The sequence below is a fragment of the Microtus oregoni genome, unplaced genomic scaffold, assembly GCF_018167655.1.
Source record: "Microtus oregoni isolate MIOR12 unplaced genomic scaffold, Mior012 000020F_ref0000438, whole genome shotgun sequence".
NCBI lineage: Eukaryota > Metazoa > Chordata > Mammalia > Rodentia > Cricetidae > Microtus > Microtus oregoni.
Genome location: NW_024543079.1, coordinates 5,665,913 through 5,692,499, shown reverse-complemented (window position 1 = coordinate 5,692,499; position 26,587 = coordinate 5,665,913). Strand labels below are relative to the sequence as shown.

Sequence of the window (26,587 nt, the reverse complement as noted above, 5' to 3'; positions counted from 1 at the left end):
CATGCATTCCTATTTGTGTGTGAATCAAACGCATTAGTGGTTAACTCTGGGTCACCAATTACACATCAGTGTCACACTGAGGAAAGTGATCAAAGCGCTTCCCCCAGTGTCATTTAACAAAGAGCAAGTTCAGATTCAAATGCTCTCCATCCGGCCACCTGTGTCTCCCATCATCCTCATGAAGGGCTTCTGCTCTGTACCTATTAAACTACACAGAAATCATCACCTGCAAAAGGAATGGGATACCTTACAGAAATCTTGAACAAGGGTTTATAAGGGATTAAGCCACTGGTTCCAATGAACCAGGATAACAAACAGTATTACAAGCATCATTGTTTATCAACTAATATCCAAGTGTTGAAGTCAACATTTATGGTAAATATTTATTTTAGAATATTCAGCTTCTGTATTTGCTACTTCCAGCAAACGATACACAGACACTGTTTTGGGTGAGGCATTAAAGATTATATAACATTATAGCTGTGCATTAACTTAGATTGTAAAATTGATTACATGGGGAATCCAGGCCAAGTAAGGTTGTTGATTACATTAGTACCTTAAAAGGATGCTGAGTACACATTAGGATAGTAGTCTTAAGTCATAAGTGACCTCAAGGTACATTGTTGGTTTTGACCATGAGGTCCAGCAGGAGTTCTGGTCTCTTAGGATGTAAGAGATGTACTTACCATAATGCAGTGACACATGACTTCGTTAGGTTTCTATAGCTATGAAGAGATGTCATGACCATGGCAACACTTGGTAAAGGACAACATTTAGTTATGGTGGCCTCTTACACTTTCAGAGATTTAGCACATTATCATCATGGCAGGGAGCATGGTGGCACGCAGGCAGACGTGGTGCTGCCTCTTCAAAGGCAGGCAACAGGAAGTCATGTGACTGCCACAGTGAGGGAAGCTTGAGCAAAAGGGATCTTAAAGCTGTCCCCTCAGTGACACACTTCCTCCAACAAGGCCACACCTCCTAATAGTGTCACTCCCTTTGGGGGCCATTTTTTTTTCAAATCACCACAACACGTGTTATGATTTCTGTCTCATTGCTTCTGCGTGTAATATTCATGTGCCCATACATTGTGAATCCAGGGTATGGACTTAGCTTTCTATACTCTTCAACATTTAGGCAGATTATACTTCTTAGCTATTCTTCAGACACATGGGTGATTTTTTTTAATCTTTTGTAAGTTGCTATGTGATTTTGTGTAGAACTGGGAAAAACATTTAGTTTTTATCTTTTGTTACTTAAACATCTTGTTCTCCAATTTTATGGCTAATTTTAATATTCTTGATGTTTCTTAGCATCTGTGAGAGCCAAAGTTATGTTTTAAGTTTTAATTACTGTACCTAGGAGACCCATAAAACAAAAACTGCCCCTAATCTGTAAGCCCCTTGCCCAAGGAAAGATACTCCCTGAAATTCTGGGGGCTATTGTTTATGTAAGATAACAGACCACATGTTTTTGCTCCCCTGAACAAGTTTGACCCAATTGCACCAGAAGTGCTCAGTCACATGTAGACAGAAGGTTCGGAGAGAGGAAGTAAATCAGCACATGTTTGTCCCTGAATGAATCTGGTGGGTAATACGGAGTCTTATGGGTTGCTTTTATAAATCTCTACAAAATGTGAGTTATTGCCATTTTCTGGGAACCCCGGAATGGACCTGGCCAGTATTTATTTAAAGCTTGCTTCAAGTGCAGTGGTTTTATTCTGACCTGGTGGGAGTGACATCTTCATATGACGGAGTGCCGCTCATGGCACCCTGCTGGCTTTGATTGCCCAATACACTGGCTTAGCACTCCCTGTGCTAAGAATCACACTCTGTGCCTTTCGTTACTTTCAAAATGATCGTTCGGCAAGTTTTACTTATTAAACTAACTGGAACCAGTATGTCTGATTAACGTGTGCTTGCTTGTTTCTGCTCCCTGGGTTACTGATTCTTGTTTTCATTCTGATGAATGCTTCTTTGAATGACTTCTTTATAATATCAGCATAATACTGTGTTCTGTGATTTCTGGACCTTTTTTTTTCAAATATGTTCCCTAGATTTTATCTGAACCTCTTGCACAGTAGATTAGATAGAAGATTAATTCTTTAATCTAAAAATAAAACCCAAGCTATCAGGTCCTTGCTTTCACAGTCTCTGCACGAAGCACTTCCTGGAGGTCTCCCGAAAGGAAAGAAGTGGGAGGAGTAGGGGCCAGCAGGCACGGGAAGCAGTGTCATGTCAGGGTGGTTCCACGGTGGTCTAAGAGATCAGCTAGGGGAAGAATCACTACACGGAGAACAAAGTGAGAACTAATGTAGCAGGGCCACATCCAGGCCCTGGTTTTCCTAAAAACATGCTCCCCTCGCCTTGCACACCGTGCTCACTATGGCAGATTAGAATTTAGGAGGAGATAAATGAAAATAAACTCTACCTGTCTTACCTTCAGAACAACCCTGGCTCTGCTGGGACCACCCCAGGATCACTGCAGGGATGTCCTTTCCTCTCCCCTGCTGTGCCCACAGCACAGACTCCAGGACTCACTTGGAAGAGATGACAGGCTGAGAACTTTGGGGTGGTCTCATGACTGCAGAGGTGTAGACTTCCACACAGGTGGGAAATACTGATCCCAGCTTTTAGATCACACTCAGTTTAAGATGGCAGAGAACATTCCTTGCATTTTGAGTGCAGCTATGCAAACATGCCCATGGGAAATTCTCCCCTTTAATGACGTACTCTGCAGAAACCAGGAAAGTAGAAGGGAGCCATTGTGAAGGTAGAAGTGTGAATTGTGATAATGAGAATATTGGGGTACAAGTAATCTGAAGGGGGTAATGGAGAATACAGGGAGGGGGAAGATACAGACGTAGAAGGAAGAGGAAGAAGAAGGCAAAATAACAGTAAGGATGCCGGAAAATTCATAAGGAATCATAGTGATCATAAATTCATAATGATCTAAAAATACAAATAAATCAGCATATACACATATATAGTTTAAATTAATCTTTTCCACTTGGGCTGACAGTTCACCTTCCAAAAACCATAGAGCATCTAATAAAAACTCCAAGACCAGGTATGAGAGGCTCTCTTTTGAGTTGTTGGTTAGGCTTCTTCAAGAGGCTTCCAAAACTTATAGTCTATTGCTATTGTCTTTGGTTTTCTCCAGAAAGGGGAAAGGTAAACCACAGCATGCACTTCAGACACAGGGCCCAGAGACCCTGAACGAAAACTGACATGAAACCCTCCTCCCTGAGGTCTAGTTTTCACGGTATCAAGGTGCCACGCAAGCTTCCAAAGGGGTGAGTCAACAAATAGTACCTAGGGCTGTGATGTTATTAACCACAACGATGACAAGATAACCCTAAGGATGCAATAGTGGCTTTCGTGACTTGGTGGTCACCCAACAGCTCTCTAACTAGACTCAAGACCCACTCAGCCAGAGGGAATCATGTCCAGTGCTAGAACTCTTACCAAATACCCGGGCTAGTGAAGTCATGGATCTTAGAAAAGAATCTACCACCACCATTTTACTAAGTTAGCACAGTCCCTAACTACATCCTAAACAGCTGTCCTTCTATCCACAGATAAGTATAGTCCCTACCCCACATCAAGGACAAACAGAAAACCACAACCACTCAAAATGTACAATTGTGGAGTCCGGTCCCAACTGGCATCTACAATACAGCTCTTGCATCTAAGTTCCAGAGGTCATCCTGGAAGAAGGGGTGCAAAGATTGTAAGACACAAATATATAGCGTTTGCTGTGATGCTGTATCTCCTAGAAATGTCCGAAACCAATGTGATTATCTAAACAAGAGCTGAGCAAGGACAACAATAATAGACACGCCAAAGTGGACGGCAGAAACGAAGCCATAGCCCTAGACAGAGCTGCAAGGAACTAAGGAACACTGAGATCAGGAGAAAGCTCTCCCCAGGAAAGAGTACACTAGTTGGTTACCCAATCCCAAATATTCAGCCCCCAAAACAGATATAAACAAGTCCCATTACACAGACTGTGCAGGTTATATTACAGTATTTAGTAAGATATATGTATGTAATAACAATTAATGAATAAACAGGTCATGAATTTGAAAGAGAGCAAGGAGGGCATATGAGAGGGCTTAGAAGAGGGAAATAGAAGTGGCAAATGAGGTAATTATATCATAATCTCAAAAACAAATAAAAAATAATTTATAAGAGACAAAATAGATAAAAAGTAGTCTAGAGAGACCAAAATTCCAAGAGAAATATGAAAAAAAATTACTTTTTATGCCATTGTTAGAAATTTAGCTTGCTACCTATATCCTGCTTACCCTTAGGAATATTGAAATAAATATAATGTTACATATAAAAAAACTAAACAACAAAAAAGAAGGCTGAGCAGGTATAAGAGCAAGCCAACAAGCAGTGTTCCCCCGGCCTCTTCTTCAGTTCCTGCCTCCAGGTTCCTACTAGAGGTCCTTTCCTCATATCATTCATTACAGATTCTAAGGTTTAAAATGAAATAAACCCTTTCCTTCCCCCAATTCGCACACATCTGTGTGCACATGCAGGCACGTGCACACGTGCGCGCACATACACGCACACACACACACACACACCCTGAACATACAGAAAGGCAAGTTTGGAGACTGAGCCAATATAAAGTGTTGAAGAGCGTTGGAACATGTCAGCTTTCAATGCTGATGTATCTCTTTTTTTTTTCTTTTCACCTAATTATTTTTTATGAGTTCATTATGAAGTGTTCAGGCCTAAACTGCAGGCCTTACTATTGCTTGGTAATGGCTCTGACAATGAGATCCTCTACGGACAGTTCAAATTTCCTTTCTTTGGGTTCTCTTTAGCACCATTTCCCTCTGTGTCCCTTTCCTCTGCATTCACGCCTTTTCAAATAAAAATTCTGAGGATGAAGGCCGTTCTGAAAACACAGGGCAGAGCTGTATCTGCGACTGATTTCAGTGCTGTTGTCTTAGGAGAGGTTCCATGCTGGGGAACGAAGGCATGATCAAGTCTTGAATATTTCTGCAGCCTGAAGTCTCTTCCCCACTCTGAAGAAGGGGAAGGTTCTGAAAGTACAGAAATCACTGTGTGTGTGGTGTTCTCACAGGACCAGGGAAGTTTGCTGGGTGTGCTCTGAGGTGCTCTTGCAGAGTTCAAGGGCGCAGTACCAAGACTCCTACTGAGCAGAGAGAATGAAGCTGACATTTACAGATAAGAAATCTGCAGGCAAAGCCAGTCAGGAAATATATATAAGGAGAAGCTCAGCTCAGCTCTCAACCAAGGCCCTTCCTGGCAAGATGAATCCCACCAGCTTCTTCCTCCTTACATTGCTCCTGGTTCTGGTGACAGAAGCAGCTGCGAGGGGACCCCGTGGTGAGTGACAAGTTTGTTCTGAGGGAAAGATATTTGAAAAAAAATGTTGTCAAAGGGGTCCACTTGGATTCTGCAGAATGCTGTGTTCCCCGGGCTTCTATCCCTGAAGGAAACTGAGTCTTGTTCCCCACTCCCTTTTTTTTGTCTTAGCCACACATTTTATGTGACTATCAGTGGCATGGCAATCAAAGCACCCGTAATGAGGGTTGCAGGGGAATGTGGGGCACCAGGTAACAAACACCCTCATTGTCAGCTGTGAGGAGATTTGACAAGTAGATCATTCCAACTTCTAACTAGACGAAAAGGTCAATGACTTCATAGATAACAAAACAGCAGCAAGGTAGATCTGAACACAGGTCCATCACCAGAGCTGAAGCATGGGCTCTCGACAGTGTCCCGATGCACTGATCCAGAATATACAGAAGGATGGACCTAGGGAGTGAGACATTCTTTTCTCTCCACAGAAAGGTTCTCACAAGGGTCTGAAGAACATTCTAATGAAAACCTTCACGTAAAGGTCCTGGGGGGCCGTGGGGAATCCAGTTCTTCCCATGAGGAATACAGCCGGAGTGAGAACTCATGGAGTTCCTTCAAATCAAAAAATCCCAAAAGTGGCTTCAGTGAGGAAGGCTCGTGGAGTTCCTTTAAATCAAAAAATCCCAAAAGTGGCTTCAATGAGGAAGGCTATCGTGATTACAAGACTAGAGGATCTCGAGGAGAAGAAGGAATGAGCTCTTTTAAAAGCAGAATGAAAACTCGGATTGCTGGGAAATAATGTGTTGACTGGCCAGCTGAAGATCTGGACCAATATAAAGGTAAGGATATTACCAGGTGCCCGAGATGCCCGCCTAAGCATTTCAAAGTTATGCATGGCTATTCCCTGGGCCATCGTGGAACTGACTGATCCCTACAGCGCACACCTGTGGAGTGTGACCTTTGGAGAGGTGAGCAGAGATCGGTACTGAGCTGTGACTGAGTCCGGAATTCATACCCTTAGTGTACAGCATCAATGGTTTTCTCCTGCCCAATCCAGCGAGTGATAAAATTGAGCGTATACCACCTGTACAAGCACATGCATAAGCTTTAAATAGAATCTTGTCAGTTCTTGTGCTGTGCTTGTAAAAGTTAATTCCATGCTTATTGTGGCAAAAAATAGTACAGTAGATGCAATCTCCTCATGTCCACACAGCGCAGTAAGGAGCAATTATCTTTTTCAGAGGCCGTAGCTCCAAGAATTAGCTTCCTCTTCCCTCTCAAGAGAAAGGGAGAGAGAGAGAGAGAGAGAGAGAGAGAGAGGAAAGAAAGAAAGAAAGAAAGAAAGAAAGAAAGAAAAATTGTCCCTGCATGTGACACACTAGAAATGAAAAATAGCAGTACCCTGCAGTAGAGGCAACCACAGAAACCTGAGACCTACAACAAAGGTCCCTGTCCCCTCCCCTGCCCTGCTTCACACATTGTCCTCTCCCTCCCTAGGTGTCACTGAACCGAGAGACATCTGTATTATCTTCAGGATTGAGACTCCCGCAGGGTCCCAGAAACAAGCCCTCGGGTTCACTTCCTTCTCACACTTGCTTTTCCTTAAGATTCCTAACCCTGAAAATATTCAAATTTAATCTTTTCAATAAAAAAAGATATTACTCTGCATCATTTTCTCCTGAAGTCTCTTGCTTCTGGAGCGTAGGGTTGGTGGGACTCCTGGAATTAACAGTTTCACAAGTAACGGATGTGGCTTTCTGTGTCAGTCTGGTGAGTCACAGCTAGAGACCCCTCATTCAGTCACTGCGAGCACCGTTAACCCTAATCCCTGCCGGATCCTCTTCTTAGTGGAGCCTCAAGCTGACAACCTAGGAAACGTCAGAGAAGACATGTTCCAAGGTTCAGGGACATTGCTGTCAGACTGGGTTTTCTAGTAATACTGTCAGAAGCTACACCAATAAAGTCTCATCAGCACGACTGCCTAAACACAAAAGACAACAACGAACACGTCAAAGTGGACGGTTCAAAGCTCAGGGAGCCTCAACTAAAGGATGCTGAGAGTGGGAGAAACAGTCTTCACCACAGGACAGCACACCATTGGTTATTCAATAGCAAATGGTCAGTCCTGAAAACATACATATGAGTAACATACATAACTAGCAGGGTGCACTTAGCAATATATGTGTGTATACATATGTGCATGTAATAACAATGAAAACAGGCTACATATTGAAGTAGAGCAAGTTAACCAATAAAAATAAAATCTGTTGAACTCACAGAAATGGGCTGGAGGTATAAACAAAAGGTTCTCAATAGAAGAAATCAAATGTCTAAGAAACACCTGAAAAAGTGTTTATCATCCTTAGCAATCAGTGAAATACAAATTTTCTCACCCCAGTCAGAATGGCCAAGGCCAGCATCACAACTGACAACAAATGCTGGTGAGGTTATGGCAAAAAAAGGGACTCCTCATTCACTCTTGGTAGAAAGGCAAATTGCGAAGCCACTCTAGAACCCAGCATTGAGAATTCTACTATGATTTCTGTCGGGTCCATTCCAGTCAATTGATAAAGTTTAAACTTTCCTTTTTGAATCAACTAAGAAACCTTTTATACATAGGTCTTTAATTTTTTACTCTGTTTATATGGTAAAAATATCCATTTTAAGATTAAACTCCCTGTAGGGGAGTGTAAAGAAGATAAAATAACCAGAATACAATCCAGCTCTGCCTCCAAATGATCCACATGTGCATCCTGTAATTTCTTTTCTACCAAAACCAACCCTCTCTCAGCTTCAGCTGACAATTTTCTTGGACTATTTAAATCATTACCACCTTGTAAGGATTAAAACAAATGACTGAGTTCTTGAGTTGTGAAGCCAGTTGTGGCTCATAGCCAGTTAGTGTCTCCCAGTTGAAAGTCATTAAGAGTCCAAAATTGATCTCTCCTGATTTGTACCTTTGGGGGCTGAATTTTTTGTAAACCTATTTTATATTCCAGGTAATTAATAGAATGTCCTCTTTGTTTTGTCAGGAGCAGTCTGTTATCCTCAACAAGGCAAAACTTTCTTTACTTCTTTGAACATTTCTTTAAAGTATCCACATTTAAATCAGTTAGTAAGATATCACCCACACAATGGTAAATCATAAATTGAGGAAACTGTATGTGAATCCTTTGTCTGTCATACAAAATAATGGCACAGATGGAGCTGTTTAACACCCCTTGGGAGAATCTTCTATTGATATCTGTTAGCTGGCTGAGAGTAGTTAAGAGTAGACACCATAAAGGCAAATTTTTCTCTATCCTTTTCTTGTAAAGGTAGAGTGAAGAAACAGTTTTTTAAATCATTAACTCTAACAGATTATCCTTTAGGTAATAGAGAAGTCAGGAGAACTCCAGGCTGTAGAGAGTCCATCAGATGAATTACTTTATTTATGGCTCTCAAATCTGTTAGCATTCTCCATTTTCCAGATTTCTTTTTAATAACAAATCCAGGAGAATTCCAAGGACTGGTCAGTTCTTTAATGTGTTGAGTATTTAGCTGCTCCCGTACCAGCTGTTCTAAGGTCTGTAATTTCCTGATGTCAAAGGTCGTTGTTCCACCCAAACAGGTTTGTCAGTTAACCATTTTAAAGGTAGGGCTGTTGGTGCCTTTAAAAGATCAGCGGCTGTTGTGCCCTGGTTATGTGTAGCCTGAATGGTTGCAGACTATTCTTTACAATACCTTTTAATATTTTTCCAAGAAACATACATTGATTTATGGTTTGTTTCCAATAGTTGAAGAATGTTAATCTGAGTATTCCATTGCTGTAACAAATCACATCTCCATAAATTTATTGCTATATTAGCCACATACAGCTTTAATTTTCCTGTCTGTCTTTTTTACCCTATACATTTGACCCAATTCACACTTTGTTTTATCCAAGATAGTGTTTTAATCCCTAAATGCTGAACATACGCATCCTGAAGAGGCCAGTATGGATGTCAAGATTCTGTGCAATTATTATTACATCTGCCCCTGTGGCTAAAAGAACTCAATTACAAAGTCATTTATTCATGCCTTTGGTCTTTGATAATGTATAGAAATCTGCCAAAATATTGACTTTATGGCTGCTCCTGAAGTTTTTGTTTTTTCTTCTAAAACTGTACTATCATCCAGAGAAGTATGGTTTTTTTGCAATATGCACTATGTTCCTTAATTGCTCTGGGAGAGGACATGATGTGGGATTCCCCTCTGTATGCTGTGATTACCATTGATTAAAAAATAAACTGCTTTGGGCATATAGCAGGGCAGAATAGAGCTAGGCAGGGAAAACTAAACTAAATGCTGGGAGAAAGAAGGTGGAGTCAGGAGATGCCACATAGCCCCCCCAGGGACAGACACCGGAACCTTGCTGATAAGCCACAGCCACGTGGAAATACACAGATTAATGGAGATGGGTTAAATTAAGATGTAAGAGCCAGCCAATAAGAAGCTGGAGCTAATAGACCAAGCAGTGATGTAGCTAATATAGTTTCTGTGTGGCTTTTTCGAGTCTGGGAAGCAGAAAATTAACAAACCTCTGCCGACAGTAACAGGGAATGGTTGAACCAAAGCTAGCATGAAAACTCACAAGTTGCCCCCCAAGGCATTTCCCAGTGTTAAATGGTTGGCTTTCTTGTCCCTTGTTGATCTACATTCATTGATCCAATGTCTGCCTTTGCTATATCTTCCACATACTCCAGAAGGTTGGAACCTTCTGTTCGGGTTATCTCTAGAGGAGACATTGTTTCTAGGAATGCCCTGCCTACCATTCCTTTTTAGATGACCTTGTTTACTATAATTAGATCATTTGACACTTTGGGTTTTGGTTTTTCCTCATGCCTTTGGAAATTACCTGTCCTATCCAAGCATCGTCACGGTTATGAGACCCACTATTGACTGTGTGTGGGACCCATTCCTCTATGGCTACTGATCTTATCCTTAAAGGCCCATTATACTTCTTCATTGTGTATTAGAATTTTCAAAATCCAAGGATTCAATTAATATTCATCTAACTTCTGAATATGATACTACTATATTCATCTTTGCCATAATTTAGTGCAGACTTCTTTCTTTTGGGCCTTGTATAACTTTGGTAAATGGCTCAGCCTTCTTTCCTGATTCTTGGATCTTGTTTCAAGTATTTAAGGCTGCTGTACAGCATGGGGACAAGGTGTGATCATCAAATGCAGTTTGACTATTCACATCAACATAACAGCCCTCACCAAAGATTTTATCTTGTTGTTTGAGGGCCTTAGCTTCTTCTCTCCCATAAACTGTTCCATTCCAACTGAGGACCATATTACATTACTGCTGTAACTAAATCTTCACAGTCTTTTGGAGTGATTTTATTCTGAATGAACCATGTATTCACCCTCACATAAGATGAATGTATATCATGGAAAACTATTGCTTCCTTTAATCTCCTTAAATCTAACATTTCCGTAGGATCCCATTTAACTTCTGTGTGGCCTTGGAGGTAGCTGTTGTCTGGTGTTCTTTCTTGAATGGTAACTGAATAAATAAAGGTTAGTTTCTGTTTTGTTTTGTTTTGTTTTTGTTTTTTCAAGTCAGGGTTTCTCTGTGTAGCTTTGGAACCTGTCCTGGAACTCACTCTGTAGATCAGGCTGGCCTTGAACTCACAGAGATCCGTCTGCCTCTGCCTCCTGAGTGCTGGAATTAAAGGCGTGCACCACCACTGCCTGGCAGGTTGGTTTTTAAAAAAACCTTGAGTCACTCCTCTCTGATTCCATAAGGTAATGGGAAGGTTGACTTTCCTCTGAATTCTGTGTCTGAACACTTTTACTATTTTTAATAGTAAAAGTTTTAAATAGTTTTAATAAATTTTTCTAAGGCATGTAATTTATCAATAGTGGCTTTTTCTAATGTTTCCAAATTATTAAAAGTAATCTGTTCTAAGGTTTGGATGTTATCACCCTTCTATTCTCATCATCAGAAAAAATTTCTAAAGCTTTTATCTTGTCGGTAAAGATTGTATTATTCTCCTTAATAATCATTTGTATGACTTGCATATTATTAGTTACCTTCTTGTTCTCTTCATTGGTAAATGTTATAAAGCCTTTATCTTGTCAGTCAAAGCTGTATCATTGCCAGGTGTGGTCGGGCAGGCCTTTTATCCCAGCACTCAGGAGACAAGGGCAGGGAGATCTCTGTGAGTTTGAGACCAGCCTGGTCTACAGAATGAGTTCCAGGACAGCCAGTACTACAAAGAGAAACCCTGTTTCTATAAACCAAGAGAACCTGTATTTTTCTCCTTAGTAACTATTTGTAAGGCTTGCGTACCATCAGTAGTAGCCTTTTTCCCAAAGCCTGTATCTTTTCAGCCAGTCTCTCATATGTGGCACCATTATCAAGCCACTTTTAAGGATAAAATATGAATTGAAATACTGATAACCACTAGGAGCAAAAATGTATTGATCCCAGTTGTTTACTCCTCAGTTAGTTTTCCTAGCATCCTATTCACAGTAGCAGTGTGCAGGGTCCTAATTCCCTACGCTGTGATATTCCCAATCATTGACTTGGGAAAGGTTTTAAGATTGTCTTTTCCATATGCGTATGTGTGTATGTATATGAGTATGCGCGCGCGGGTGTGTGTGTGTGTGTGTGTGTGTGTGTGTGTGTGTGTGTGTGCGTGTGTATTAGCTTAGCTTACTCTTTTAAGGTTCCCAATTGAGTTTTGATCCTCAGAGAATTGGGTTGTGGGGGATGTAGTCATGATGTTTGACCAGCAGGTGGCGTGTCGTTGAACTGGCTGAGTCGCCAGAAGGTATTCAGAGGTAGTGACGGTGTTTGACCAGAAGGTGGAGCAAGTGCGGCACCAAAGCAACTCTGGCTCAGCTTGCTGAGCACATGCTCAAAGATTCTAGACCAGATACAGAGCATGCCTCAAAGGCGGGCTGTACCTTGTCTTGGTGACAGAGCCATGTACTCTCCTATGCACCTTTCCACCAATGGTGGCTCACATGGGTTTAACCCTAGGTCTCTTGACTTTCTTGTCTCTTATTCTTGATCACCCAAGCAGTGTCAGGTATGGTTTGCATCTTGTGGAGTGGATCTTAATCAAATCCGACATTGGTTGGTTACTCCCATAAGATTTGTGCCACCATTGCCCTAGCATGTCTTACAGGCAGGACAGATAGATCAAAGCTTTTGCGGTTGAGTTGGTGTCTACATTTCTCTTTCGGTAACCTGCAGAGTGCCTTCCTGAATATAGAGGTAGAGGTTCCATGTAGCACCATGTAGCTTGCCTGGTTCAATGAGTTGTGTGGTGCTGTCTTCAACAATGGGGCCTTGCTTTCAGTTTGTGAAGAACAACCCATTGCCTTAGTAACAGCCTGGGTTGTTTGAGGATTTCCATGAAACCCGCTTGGCCAACAACTCAATTGAAGGCAACACAGTCTTGATACTGGAAGCCTCATTTGGTGACAAGAGATGGCTAGTTGGCATTTCCCCCTAGCAGGGATATCCGTGTGGCCCCATTAGTTCCTTCCTCTCTACTTAACCTCTCTGAGTCTCTGGATTGTACATTGGTTGTCATTTATTTAACGGCTGTTATTCACATATAAGTGAATATATACCATATTTACCTTTCTGGGTCTGAGTTACCTCACTCAGGGTGATTTTTTATTTGACCATTTCTGATGCCCTATGGAGCCCTGACAATGGATATGCTTATTAGCTTAATTTAATATTCCATAGAGTGTACAGATATTAAAGCATCACATCATCCTCTATCAATATGCACAATTATAACTTACCAATTAACAACTAGCAATATATTATAATCCATAAACACACATCATTCTAATTTATCAATTTCAAAAGAGCAGATAGAAATCAACCAAGTAATTATGGGGAAAGAAACAAAAGCTAAATAACAGATTGCTGTTCAATTCTCTAAGCATTCTCAGTACTTTAATGATCAGGAAATTTGTACCATTTGTTTCTTTGTTTGCTTATATCTGTTATGTCTGATTGATGATTAAAATGCTCCAGAATTCTATAAAGGCCATATGCCCAGCAGCTTTGATGAATCTCAGGTGTCTAGAGCTACTGCGCATTACAAATTTCCATATAAAAATGACAATATTTAAGATAGACATGGCAGCATACACACACACATAACCCAGCACTTAGGACGGAGAGGCATAGAACATCAGAAGTTTGGGGCCAGCCTTGGGTACATTAGACTTCGTCACACACACAGAGAGACAGACAGACAGACCGACACAGACACATACATACATTTTAAAATAGAAATAAAACATGACCGTTTGGAAGCTTTCTTCTCTATCATAGCACACCCTGTTGGTGTAGCATCCTGCCTTGCTTCAGAGATCACGAACGTTGCTGGAGAACAGTGTTAAGCCCTTGCTGTTTCCAGCTTCAGTGTGAAGTTCACTGGAAATTCAGCTCAACACAGTTTGTGAAACAGTCTCGAGTGTGTTCATTTCTGGTCTTAACGCAGCAATCACACTCACAACAAACTGCTTAAGGCATCTTAAAACTCGGTGGATTCTAACTTCAACATTTACAAAGCATCATCACATCCGTTCTCAGAGCTGTCGCTGGCTCATAACCACCTTGTCTTCTACAATCTATCTGCAGTCAAACTCTACAAATGGGCAGGGTATACTGGGGAGCTGGTCAGTGACTAACAGGCATGAGGAGTTAGGTTTGGATCCCTAGTACCAACGTAAAAAGCTGGGTGTTGGGTGCACGTATGTATAACCCCAGCACTTGGAGACAGAGACAGGCAGATCCTCAGTTGCTCCTTGGCCAGCAACCTTAGCCTAATTGGTGAGTTTGTGGCTCAATAAAGAGACTCTGATCAAGGTGATTAGTAGAAACAGAGGAAGACACATGATGTCCTGCTTTGTCCTCCAAAAGCACATTCAGGTGAGCACACCTGCACACACATATACCACATTATAATTTTTATTAACACCAGGAAGCAGAAAGTAGCCGTGATGTGTGAATGTGCTCTGGTCAAGAACTGCTGCTAATTACACACAAGTTTCACCCCTCTTGCACACCCTCTGCTAATTACACACACGTTTCACCCCTCTGCACCCTCTGCTTATTACACATGCTTTGCACACCCTCTGCTAATTACACACGCTTTGCACACCCTCTGCTAATTACACACACGTTTCACCCCTCTGCACCCTCTGCTTATTACACACGCTTTGCACATCCTCTGCTTGTTACACACGCTTTGCACACCCTCTGCTAATTACACACACGTTTCACCCCTCTGCACCCTCTGCTTATTACACATGCTTTGCACACTTCTGTGCCCTCTGCACATCACACACACTTTGCACCCTTATTCACCCTCTGGTGTCCTATACATTGTAAGAAAATGGTTTATTTCTCTTGCCACTTTGGAGATTAAAAACATGATATTTAGGAGGTAAAAAATCACTTTTCCGAACGCCACAGAGTCGGTACTGTCAGATTCATAGCGTAAGTTCAAGACTGCGCAGACCCGGAACCCTCATCCATCTCCTCCATGAATGTAGAAGGAAGCCTCATACCCAAGACTTATTGATCCTTGCCACATCCATCTCTTCAGTGAATCACAGAGCCAGGGTGTGCTTAAAGAAATAAACGCATTTATTTATTTGCTCTCCAATGGTATTTCCTAAAAGCCTCCAGAATGCTGAGCGTATATCAAAAAGAACTGTTGGTGGCAGAAGCAAACCCTCTTGACAGGACGCATGCCTGAGAGTCGGGGAACCTGGGAGCAAAGAAATTTCCAGACCACACAGAGCACAAGTCCAGAGCTGTCTCCAAATGTCAGGAATCCGACTACAAGAGAAAATAAGATAAGACCTTTAATATACAAACCAACCAAATCATTTCCATATGGTCCTCCATAAGGAAGCCAGCTGAGAGAGATCAAACAGTGGGGCTGCAGTTGAGATTTGGACTTCAGGAGAATGAGCTCAAGTCTCATTTGCATTGTGAAATTCCAAACTTATCTCTCCTTTCTGCTTTGACCCCAGACACCATGAAGTAAACAAATTGGATAACAAATAATGTTTACAGTGCCTTGCAAACCCTTTTTAACTTCAGGATTTCCGTTCTGCAGATAGAGAGACTCAGAAAGTCATCCATCCATGGCTCTTACCCAGACAGCCTGCAGTAGGCTCAAAGACACAGGCAATCCTATGTCTTTCCCTAAGATATATGGGAAAGCACCTAAAAGGACAAGCCACACAGCTCTTGGTTAGAGTCTCCCTGCCCATAAGCCTTGACCTCCAGAGCCTTGAAGCTGAAAAGGGCTGACAAGAGACGAGATCTATCCACCCGAGCCCACTCCGTACCTTACTGTGGGGGAAGGCAGATTTTCCCACACATGCCCTGGCAGCACTTATAGTTGCCATCGCACTGGCCATCCCTCTCACACTTATTGGGAGGATTCAGCATCAGACATTGTCCTTGAATCTTTGGGCACCTCCCAGGCTTCGTCCTCACTGACAACAGAAGAACCACAGGTCAGATGTGTTAAGATTTAGGCACCACATTGTGTTTCTTTTACCCATCCTCTCCAGCCCAAGCAAGGAAGATCATCCCCACTCACCCCTCACTTCAATCACCTCCTCCCAGATATGTCACCTGGTTCCTCTCTAACATCTGGCCTCTGGTCAATGCAGGTGACCATCTATGTGGTACTTACTGAAAGGCTTGATGGCTTGCATCAAGCTGTCTGAATGCCCAGATGATTTTTTTCCCAAAACCATTACATAGTGTCTGCTTCAGACAAGTGGTTTTTCCTGCCAATGGCAGCATGATGCCTTAGCTGACTGATGTGTTGCACTCAACAGCTCTTAGAAACAAGGATTTCTAGGCAGACCCTTCACTCAATCCCAACCCCTTCACTGCTAGGTCTTGAGATTCATTCCTCTCCCTCACGTTCCTCTGCTGGCTCACCTGGTCTGCGGATGGGAAGAGGATTAAGGCATTTGAAACCACAACGAAATTGGCAGCACCTCTTTTCCCCAGGGCATTGCCAGTCAGAATCACACTCTGGTTTCTCTCTCCTAAGGCACTTGACAGGCTTGTTAGAAGGGCAGGCTCCAGTTTTGATAGCATCTAAAAAAAAAAAATGTCAAGAAGTTAGGAGAGTATGGAATATCTATCAAAATTCCTAGACAAAGATGACTTTCCAGAGTTTAGATCCTCATCCCAGTAGCCCACAGCTATAAAGAGAGATATCTGACTGATCCCAAGGAAAAAACAAAGCAAATAAACAAAATGACTGGCTTTGTCAAAAAAGACATGTAACCAGGGAAAACCGCAGACTGAGGAGATCACAGACCGGCACAGGGTTCCCAGGCAAGTTTTTCCACCTCAGGGCTAAACTAGAGTACGCAAAGACAAAAAGGAAGAATAGGAATAATGGAGACAAAGAGAAACAAATATGGAGAGAACAAACACGTGAGATGCTGAGAACTAAAGCCAGAGGCAGAAACGGAAAGGCTAAAGGACATAGAGTGCGACCTGAGCTCACAGGATGGCAGAGTAATAGACATGGACACCTCAGAATCCAGCCAGGTATGGATGCCTCCAGGAGATCCAGAGGAATGTGGCGAACACTCGACAGAAGAGAGCCCACTCAACCCCAGCAGCCCTCACACCCTGCACTCTGGGCAGGTTAGACCACTCTAACCCCTACTCACCACTTTTGCCTCCTTCCACAGTCCAGGATGCCAGGATCGCCAGAGCAAGAAGCACCGCGAAAGGGAAGAAGCTGCTGAACTTCATGGTGAGGCAGAGTAGCTCCGATGACCAGTGCCAAGCATCACCCTTTATATCTTTACCAGTGGGCGTGGCTCCAGGGGAGTGTATTCGGGCCCTCCCAGCTGCTATTGCATAGTCAGGAAGCTTAGCCAGAGAACAAAAGTCTTGATACTACAGCAGTGGACGGTAAACACCCTGTTTCAGGCAGGACCGTGCAGCCAGCAGAGGAACTGGCAGAGAGTTAAAAATGAAAGAAGTTGTTTTGAAGTTGTCCTCACAGGGACACTCCAGGAGACCACCTGAGCCTTGAGCATTGCGAAATCTGAAAGTCTGATGCCTTTACTGGTAGAGAAGAGCAGAAAGTGTGAGTCACAAAGGGCCACCAGGACCTGAAGCTGAAACATAGGACATGGACTCTCAGCTGAGACTGTGCAATACACCTCTATTTCTCATATTCCTGGACTTTCTGGGATTTTGAAACTCTAACCTATTGCTCAATGCAAATTTCTCCTCAAAATACAGATGACACATGGCTCAAACCACCGACGTTTTTCTCTGCCAAATTATTTGCACCGCTGTTTGCCCAGTGCCTATTCCATGACTGAAACGTGGAAAGCAAACCCTAAACAAGAAAGTTGTACCCGGAAGGGCCTTGCCTTCCATAAGTCTCTTGGAAGATCAGTTTCCTAGGCATGAAATGACTTGGGACTGGCCTGAGACCAAGAGTTTGAAATGACCCTTAAACTAATGAATAAATTGCATCCTTTGCTACAAGAGATCTTTGACGTGGGTTGGAGTAAAGGGATGGAGTCTCTCACTGTAATCGCTGTAATCAGTATGGACCTGTGGTATCATTTGAGTTGTTAAAGAAATTCTTCTGACCCCTAAATCCTCTATGGGCATCAGACATGAGCAAAACCTATGGTTTCCATGTGTTCAGCCCATTGTGCATGGTACCCAGTGTGTACAAATTGCTACTAATTATTAAGAAAGCCATCATTCTCTCTAGAATTCATTCCAAACTTCCCTACCTACAAAGTTGAGTCTTGCTTCAGCCTCATGTGACCTTTCTATGTAAGTTTCATGTATGTTCACTGCATTTATATAATTTATCTCCTCCCTCTATTCCCTCCAACCTCTCCCCACCCCAAAATCCCTCTCAAATTCTTGGCCTCTTTTTCTTTTTCTTTTTTTTTGGGGGGGGGGGAAGAGTATGGGGGGTGATTTTAAGACAGGGTTTTTCTGTGTCACAGCTGTGTCTGTCCTGGAACTCACTCTGTAGACCAGGCTGGGATTAAAGTCATGCACACCATCACCCAGTATTGACCTCTTTTTAATTATTACTGTTTGTGTATAAATGAATAGATATATTAATACAACTTGCCAAGTCCATTCAGTGTTGTTCATGTGTATACACGTTTTTAGGGGTAACCACTTGGTACTGGATAGCCATTAGGGGACTCACCCATGGGGAAGATTCCCTTCTCATTAATTGACATCATTCCTCCAAGGAAGTTTGTAGAAATTCAAACAGACAAGAAAAGGCTATGCATTGAGTGGTGGGCTCCACAAAGTCTTCTCTAATCCGGGTGCCAACTGTCAGCAGATCCTATGATGCAGAAATTGTTCAGTGGTTTAAAGTTTGGTGCCAAAGAAAAGGCGAGAAAGCTAACATGCACGGAGTAACGACAGTCCAAAGTATGTATTAACTGCTATCTAGGAAATGAGCAAGATGTCAAGAGAGAAATGGAAGGCCTGACCTCCAGCTGTGGACACTCTTACAGCTGGTCGGGGTTTGTTCTCGCTTCCTCCCCCACAGCCCTTGGACTTCCCATTCTCCGCTTCTTCCTATCTCCCTTAGTGTCAAGAGAGTTTTCAGAATTTTCCAAAGTATTTGTTTCTTGAAGAGTCAAATGAGAATTCTACATCTAGATCTTTCTCTTTGTGACTAATGATGAATTGCATGACTATTTGAAACCAACTCCTTCCATCAGAAAGAACCCTGTAACCAACCAACAATGTTTTATTAAAAGGAACCTTAAGCACTATCTGGAGAATAACCAAGGGTCCACAACTATAAATCCTGAGCCAAATCCAGCAGACTTTGTTGTTAGATGTATTTATTTTAATGTGTATGGATATTTTGCCTACATGTATGTCTGTGCACTTCTTGTATGCCTAGTACCTGAGGGTGCCTGAAGAGGGCAGCCAATCCCCTGAAACTGCAGTTCCGGACTCCAGATTCAGTTGTGAGCAACTGTGTGAATGCTAGGAATTAAACCTAGGTCTTCTAGAAGAGCAACCAATGCTCTTAACTGCTGCACCATCCCTTCAGCCTTCAGTGGGAGATAGATGATAGGTAGATAGATAGATAGATAGATAGATAGATAGATAGATAGATAGATAGATAATAGATAGATAGATAGATAGATAGATAGATAGATAGATAGATAGATAGATAATATTTTTATTGGATTACTGGAACATAGCCATAAACTCATTCATTTACAAATTGTCGATAGCTGTTAGTCTCCTACGATGACAGTGTAAAGTTAGTTGCACCTGAAATATTTACTACAAAATCTAAAATAACTAACGTTCAATACTTTACAGAGAATGTTTTCTAGCCTCCAATTTAGGTCAAACTCTCAGCTTGTAGTAAAGAAGTAGGAGAGATATAATCCCCAAGTTGCATGATGAGTTAATTCCAGAACTTAAGACAGCTTCTCTAAAACAATTGGGTCATACCTAAAACCTGTTAGGTTACGAACACATCCTCTTATAACCCTATCTTAACCTATGATTGATTCACTAAATTAACTTTACACACTCTCTTGGCATTTATTTAACTCTCTATATATCTATTCATTCATTCACACAAAAATAACGTAACAATTGCTTACCACATGCCAGGAGCTGTACTAGGTCCTGAGGTTGCACTGAACAAGATGCATTGGGCAATCCCTCACAGTCATCAACAGCCTGAACGTTCAAGTCAGACATGTCTGAGATGTAAAATGACTAGACCTCTTTCGGCTCCTGTTACTCAGCTGTAAATGGGAACGTTGCTTTTCCTGTGTAGGACAGAAGTGATGGGAAGTAGCTGTAAACCCCACAGTGGTAGACATTGTTTTACAGCTGGGAGTCTGCAGACACTGGACACACAGGGAGCTCTCGGTGTCTAAGCAGAGACTCAGTGCTCAGGTGTGGACATTGTGGCTGTAGTCCTTCTTGCTCTGGCCATTAGATGCTTGACAAAATCCAGTTCCATCAATGCTCGGATTCTGTCTCTCTGCAGAACCCTGAGTATACAGTTCCTAAAGCATCTCTTCAATACTGTTCACATCTATTATTCCTCAGGAGGTGCATTATCTTTTGAGGTCTCGGGACACTTGCTTCAAAAGAATATTTCCAGGGCCAGTAGTTTGGTTCTTCCTTGTGGTTCATCAGTGTCAGAATGGGAAGAGGACCCTGGCAGCAGATGGTGCCTAGAACAGCAGGTCATTGTGAGGACTTCGTTCTTCTGTGAGTGTTCACGTGCCTTTGGGGGAGCAACCTTAAATGTGCTTTTAAAACTCCATGGCAGGGCTGGAGAGATGGCTCAGAGGTTAAGAGCATTGCCTGCTCTTCCAAAGGTCCTGAGTTCAATTCCCAGCAACCACATGGTGGCTCACAACCATCTGTAATGGGGTCTGGTGCCCCCTTCTGGCCTGCAGGCATACAGACAGACAGAATATTGTATACATAATAAATAAATATTTAAAAAAAAAAAAACTCCATGGCAGAGCTGGGTATGGTGACCCAACCTGAAATCCCAGCACTCAGGAAGGGTAATAGTGAATTGGAGGTCAGCCTGGGTTTTAGAACAGAACTCTGGATCCAAGAAAATGAATAATCCAGGTGGCTCACACCTGTAATCTCAACACGGGAGGCTGAGGCAGGAGGATCACCACAAGTTGACCAGTCAACAGCTACATAATCAGTTTCAGGTCAGGACTATAGAGTGAATTTATTTATTTATTTATTTATTTATTTGCCTCAATAAATAAATAAACCTAATAAAGAAAACTAAGGAAAGAAATTATTTTTTTTCCTTCTAAACAGAGGTCGTCACATTTTCATTTTACAGGCAAAAGGAGATGATTCTAGAGATTTGGGAGGATGCTGCTCCAGGAATCGCCTCCTTTTGCCTGCACCCCAAGATGTTAACTGTCAATGAATATGAGGTGTGTGTGTGTGTGTGTGTGTATGTGTGTGTGTGTGTGTGTGTGTATGTAATGTAATTTTTGAAAAAGGACAATTAGAAAGACCTCTGAGTTGAAGTACTATGGTGGTTTGGGAAGCCCTGGGTAGGAGGTAGAAGGAGCCACACCCACCCATGAGGAACTGGCTGAAGGGGTGACCACCAAGCTGCAGCACAGGAGGCCCCAGAGGCACTGGAAGCTGATTTCAGACACTGAAAGGGACATTGAAGTTTTCAGGAACTGGATGTAAGTAGTTCTCAGTTAAATCCAGATAAACCAACTTTCCTTTGTAGATGAAGCTACACCTCGGAAGTTTAACCACTTCCAATGTGCTCAATCTGATAGATGTGCTCAATGTGCTCAATCAATAGAATGTCAAAAGGGTAGCTGCAATAAAAATTCATGTTTTCAAAAAGAAACACGAAAAGCAATAAGCATGTGGTCACCAACCCTTGGAACATGTTATAGCCTATTAAGTCAAGGATGTGAGCTCTCTCTCTCTCTCTCTCTCTCTCTCTCTCTCTCTCTCTCTCTCTCGATAGAGGGACTTCCCTGTCCTGGGAATCTGGACATTCCAGTTTGACTCTTAGAAGCCTCTCCCTCGCCTACCTCCATGTCCACATCTCAGAGGACTGCGAAGACTGTACCTTCTTTGAGGGAGGCAGGCAAGGGTGCACCTTTCCAGGAATTCACTTCCTACAGATGAGTAGAACCTGGAAAATGACATGAGCAATCAGTGGCTGCCGTTGGTAAAACCTGAATTGCTTGTTTAGTTGGATCCTGGTCAATTTAATTCAAGTGAAGCAGCCACATTCAGAAATTGTGCTGAGTCTGGTTTCTGTGATTCATGGTTTTCAACTATGAATGTGCACTTTTTTTTAAAACTCTGTACCTTTCAAAGTTTACCCTCCTTCCCTGCCTCCCCTCCCCACCTCACCCCATCCATTCCTCCTTCATTGTTTCTTTTCAGACACAAGCAGGCATCCCATGGATATCAGTCAGCCTGGTATATCAATCGCACTGAGACTAGGCGCCTCGTCTTCTATTAAGATTGGATAAGGCAATCTGGTAGAAGGAATGGGTCCCAAAAGCTGGCAACACAGAAACAACCCATATTCTCATTGTTAGGAGTCTCACAAGAAGGTCACGTTACACAATTGTAACATACGCAGAGGGCCTAGGTCAGGCCCACGCAGGCTCGCAGGTTGCCAGCTTGGTCTCTGTGAGCCCCTATGAGACCAGTTAGTCGATTCTGTGGGTTTTCTTGTGGTGCCCTTGACTCTACTGGCTCCTACAATTCTTGCTCCCCCTCTTCCACAGGATTAAACAAGATCTGCCTAATGTTTGGCTGTGGCTCTCTGCATCTGTTTCTATCAGTTGATGGGTGAAGCCTCTCTGACGACAGTTGGGTTAGGTATCAATCAATGAGTGTAGCATTGACATTTTTGCCAGCCATGTTTGGTATAGAACTAGGCTAGCTTAGTTCTCTAGAGTATCCCTCCTCCGGGTTCTGACCCTTAGGGGTGAGCTCCCTCTCAGAGTACAGGTCTCCAACTGTGACAGCCATTAGTTGGTCACGCCCACAATTTCTGCGCCATCTTTACCTGGGCCCATCTTTTAGACAAGACAAATTGTAGTTCAAGGAGTTTGTGGCTGGCTTGGTGTCTCAGTCCCTCCCCTGGAAGTCTTGGCTGGCTACAGGAGATGGCCAGTTCCGGCTCCACGTTCCCTGTTGCTGGCAGTCTTAGTTAGGGTCCCCCCTCGCTGATCCCTTGAACTTTCCATTGCTCTGGGTTTCTAACTCATCCCTTAGATGCCTCCAGATTCCAGTTGTCTCTCCCAGTGCTCTCTCCCTCCATCCTCCCACACACACCTGATCCCTCCTGTTTCCTTCTCCATCCCCCCTTCCAGGCCATTCCCTGCTTCCACTAGTGATGTCCGTTCTATTTCCCTTAATAGTGAAATGCGTGCAACCCCCTCTTGAGCCTCCCTTGTTAATTGGCTTCTCTGGGTCACTGGGTTATAGCATGGTTCTCTGTCAGTGGTCAAGCCAGAGGAGCAGCCTGTGGCAGTTGACTTCAGGGGATCCGCAAGCAAGGCACTGATGGGGATGTCAGATAGGCAAGGCCCAGAGAGTCTCATTCTAAAGATGTCTCTTGTTACTGCTGTGTCTTTATATGTTTGCTCATGGCATTTTTCTCTGGTATCTGGCATGGTGTGGATGGGCCTGGGGAGATCCCGGCCTGAGGAGGATAGAAAAATGGGACAAGGAACTGTCTGTCCCACTACCAGTTTTTCTTGAGGAGCCATATAGACTGTGGCTTAGGCTAATGATTAAAAAATGAGTCCCAGAAGTTAAGTTCGCTCCAGCTATTTTAGTCTTGATGTTGAGAGATGTGCTCACAGGTTTCAGTGTGCATTATAATAAAAAAGCTTTAAATATGACCTAAGATTAGGTTAATACGTTTTTGTTAATGGCTTTGAGATAGAAAAATCTTGAAAAATAATTTTAAAAGGTATATTCTTAATAGTTGAGCAAGGGACTCGTTGAGGTCAGGGAGTAAGAACAATGGCAGACTAGCTGTTGCTGGCTAATCGCTAGGATGGGTTGGTAACCAAGGGTGATTATTAATTCCTGATATAAATACTATTGATGAATGGGTATGGGCCCTGAAGATTTAAAATACAGCTGATTGGTTGTTTTCTCAAATATATATATGTATATGTATATATATATGTATATATATATATATGTGTGTGTGTGTGTGTGTGTGTGTGTGATTCTTTTAAGATCCATCATAAGATTACCTTTTTAAATAAGTAATAAAGTGATTGATCCTTTCCTTGTGACTCCAAAATGCAACCTGCAAGTAACAGAATTGACTGAGAAAAATACCTTGCTTACTTGCTGACACTCTGTTAATCTATAACAAGTTGTTTGGGTATAAATATATGTGAGTTCTTGGGACAACTTGTTTTTCACCTGTAATGTGTAAAATATTTAATCATGTAAGGGAGACAGAAAACATGTTGTTTTTACTTTTACTCACTGTAATCATTCACTCAAAAAGAATGTAACCACCTTGTAATGTTTCTACTCCTTGAAAGATTCTGCTGGGATATATAAGCTATGAGGGAATAAAATAAAGACACGAGAGAAGGAAAACACCAGGAAAGATGTAGAAGGAAGACATCCAGAGAGACCAAAGGGAAACGTCAGTGTAGAAAAACAAAACAAAAAGGCATAGAGTAGAACAAGCAACAGTGAGAATAACAAATGGCCTACTCTCTAGGACCTAGTCCCTGGAGGCACCCGACTCCCACCCAGCAAAGCCCCCAGAAACCTGGGAGCAGCCTCCCCACACCACAAAACCACTCTTCATGGCATCTATGACCACCTGAGCCTTGGCCCCGCCCCCACCTGGAGAAGTGAGTGTCTAGGTCACCTGCTTTAATTCCCTGCCCCTAGAGGTACATCCCACACTCTACCCCATCCGCCAAAGTTTCAGAGATCAGGGGGCAACCTCCCCACATGCCCAGCCATCCTGCATGGCATCTGAGACCCCCAGAGTCTTGGGCCCACCTACACCTGGAGGAGCTTCAGAACCTTATCAGTGTCCACCAGAGGCACAGACCCACATGCATCTGGAGGAAGAGGGACCCCCCTGAAGCACAGATCCCACCTTCATCCATTGAAGGAAGAGACGGGCAGATGGCAGTGTAAGAACACATCCAACAACATAAAGACCAATATGGCACCACCAGAAACTAGTGGTTATACATCAGTAAGACCTGAACATCCCAACACAGACAAAGCAGAAGAAAATGACCTGAAAATAATTTTATGAAGATGATAGAGCACTTAAAGAGGAAATGAAAAATTCCTTTAAAGAAATTGAGAAAAAGGCAAACAAAAAGGAAGAAATCAACAAATCCTTAAAGAAAGCAAAGAAAGTTAAGATAATAGTGAAGGAAATGGTTCAAGACTTGAAAACTGAAATAGAGGAAATAAAGAAAACACAAACCAAGGGAATTCTGGAAATAGAAAATCTGGATAAATTATCAGGAACTACAGATGCAAGCATAACCAACAGAATACAAGAGGTGAAAGAGAGAATCTCAAGTGTTGAAGATACAATAAAGAAAATAGATTTATTGATCAAAGAAAATGTTAAATCCAACAAACTCTTAACACAGAGTATCCAGGAAATCTGGGGTGCCATGAAAAGACCAAATCTAAGAGCAATGGGGATAGAAGAAGGAGCAGTCCAGCTCAAAGGCACAGCAAATATATTCAACAAAATCATAGAAGAAAACTTTCCCAACCTAAAGAAGGACATGCCAATGAAAGTACAAGAAGCTTACAGAACACCAAATAGACTGGACAAAAAAAAAAAAAGAAAAGAAGGAAAGAAAACACACAACTCTCCCCTTGTCACATAGTAATCAAAACACTAAACATACAGAATAAAGAAATAATATTAAGAGCTGCAAAGGAAAAAGGCCAAGTAACATATAAAGCCAAATCTATCAGAAATACACCTGACTTAGTGGAAACCATGAAAGCCAGAAGGTCCTGGGCAGATGTGCTGCAGATACTAAGAGATCATGAATGCCAGCCCAGACTACTATACCCAGCAAAGCGTTTAATCACTATAGATAGAGAAAACAAGATATTCCACGACGAAACCAGATTTAAATAATACCTATCCATAAATCCAGGCCTACAGAAAGTACTAGAAGGAAAACTCCAACCCAAGGAAGCTAGCTACACCCAAAACACAAGCAATAGATAATCCCACAACAGCAGAACCCAAAGAAGAAAAACACACACACAATACCACCACCAAGAACAAAACCAAAAATAACAGGTACTGATCATTAATATCTCTTAATATCAATGGTCTTAATACACCTATAAAAAGACACAGGCTAATAGAATGGTTACGAAATATAATCTGTCCCTTCTGCTGCATACAAGCAAAACACCTCAACTTCAAAGACAGACATTACCTCAGAGGAAAGGGTAGGAAAAAGATTTTCCAATCAAATAGACCTGATAAACAAGCTAGTGTAGCTATCTTAATATCTAACAAAATAGACTTCAAACTAAAATTAGTCAAAAGAGATAGAGAAGGACATTTCATATGTATTACAGGAAAAATCCATCATGATGAAATCTCAATTCTGAAAATCTATGTCCCAAAT

At 42.2% G+C, this 26,587-nt stretch overlaps 3 protein-coding genes across 3 annotated transcripts in view; 2 read left to right on the top strand and 1 right to left on the bottom strand.

Moving 5' to 3' along the window:
• LOC121460088 (recombining binding protein suppressor of hairless-like protein) overlaps positions 1–26,587 on the top strand; it is a 197,603-nt gene that overhangs the window by 117,474 nt on the left and 53,542 nt on the right. The gene's annotated exons all lie outside the window — the stretch shown is intronic.
• Positions 5,288–6,154, top strand: LOC121460092 (seminal vesicle secretory protein 5-like). Its single transcript, XM_041670235.1, has 2 exons — positions 5,288–5,369; positions 5,834–6,154. The coding sequence occupies exons 1-2, from the start codon at positions 5,294–5,296 to the stop codon at positions 6,142–6,144; spliced, it is 387 nt and encodes a 128-aa protein (XP_041526169.1). The 5' UTR covers positions 5,288–5,293; the 3' UTR covers positions 6,145–6,154.
• Slpi (secretory leukocyte peptidase inhibitor) lies at positions 14,989–17,159 on the bottom strand. Its single transcript, XM_041670234.1, has 4 exons — positions 17,075–17,159; positions 16,326–16,487; positions 15,719–15,868; positions 14,989–15,200 (listed from the first exon to the last, which is right to left on the bottom strand). Exons 1-3 carry the CDS (start codon positions 17,157–17,159, stop codon positions 15,720–15,722), a joined length of 396 nt encoding a protein of 131 aa, XP_041526168.1. The 3' UTR covers positions 14,989–15,200; position 15,719.

Excerpts from the sequence above, each read along its gene's own strand:
- LOC121460092 (XM_041670235.1), top strand. The coding sequence starts at position 5,294 with ATGAATCCCACCAGCTTCTTCCTCCTTACATTGCTCCTGGTTCTGGTG. Across the intron at positions 5,370-5,833 it reads AGCTGCGAGGGGACCCCGTG|AAAGGTTCTCACAAGGGTCT; the intron begins GTGAGTGACAAG and ends TTCTCTCCACAG.
- Slpi (XM_041670234.1), bottom strand. The coding sequence starts at position 17,159 with ATGAAGTTCAGCAGCTTCTTCCCTTTCGCGGTGCTTCTTGCTCTGGCG. Across the intron at positions 16,488-17,074 it reads TGTGGAAGGAGGCAAAAGTG|ATGCTATCAAAACTGGAGCC; the intron begins GTGAGTAGGGGT and ends TTTTTTTTTTAG. Across the intron at positions 15,869-16,325 it reads TCTTCCCATCCGCAGACCAG|TGAGGACGAAGCCTGGGAGG; the intron begins GTGAGCCAGCAG and ends TTCTGTTGTCAG.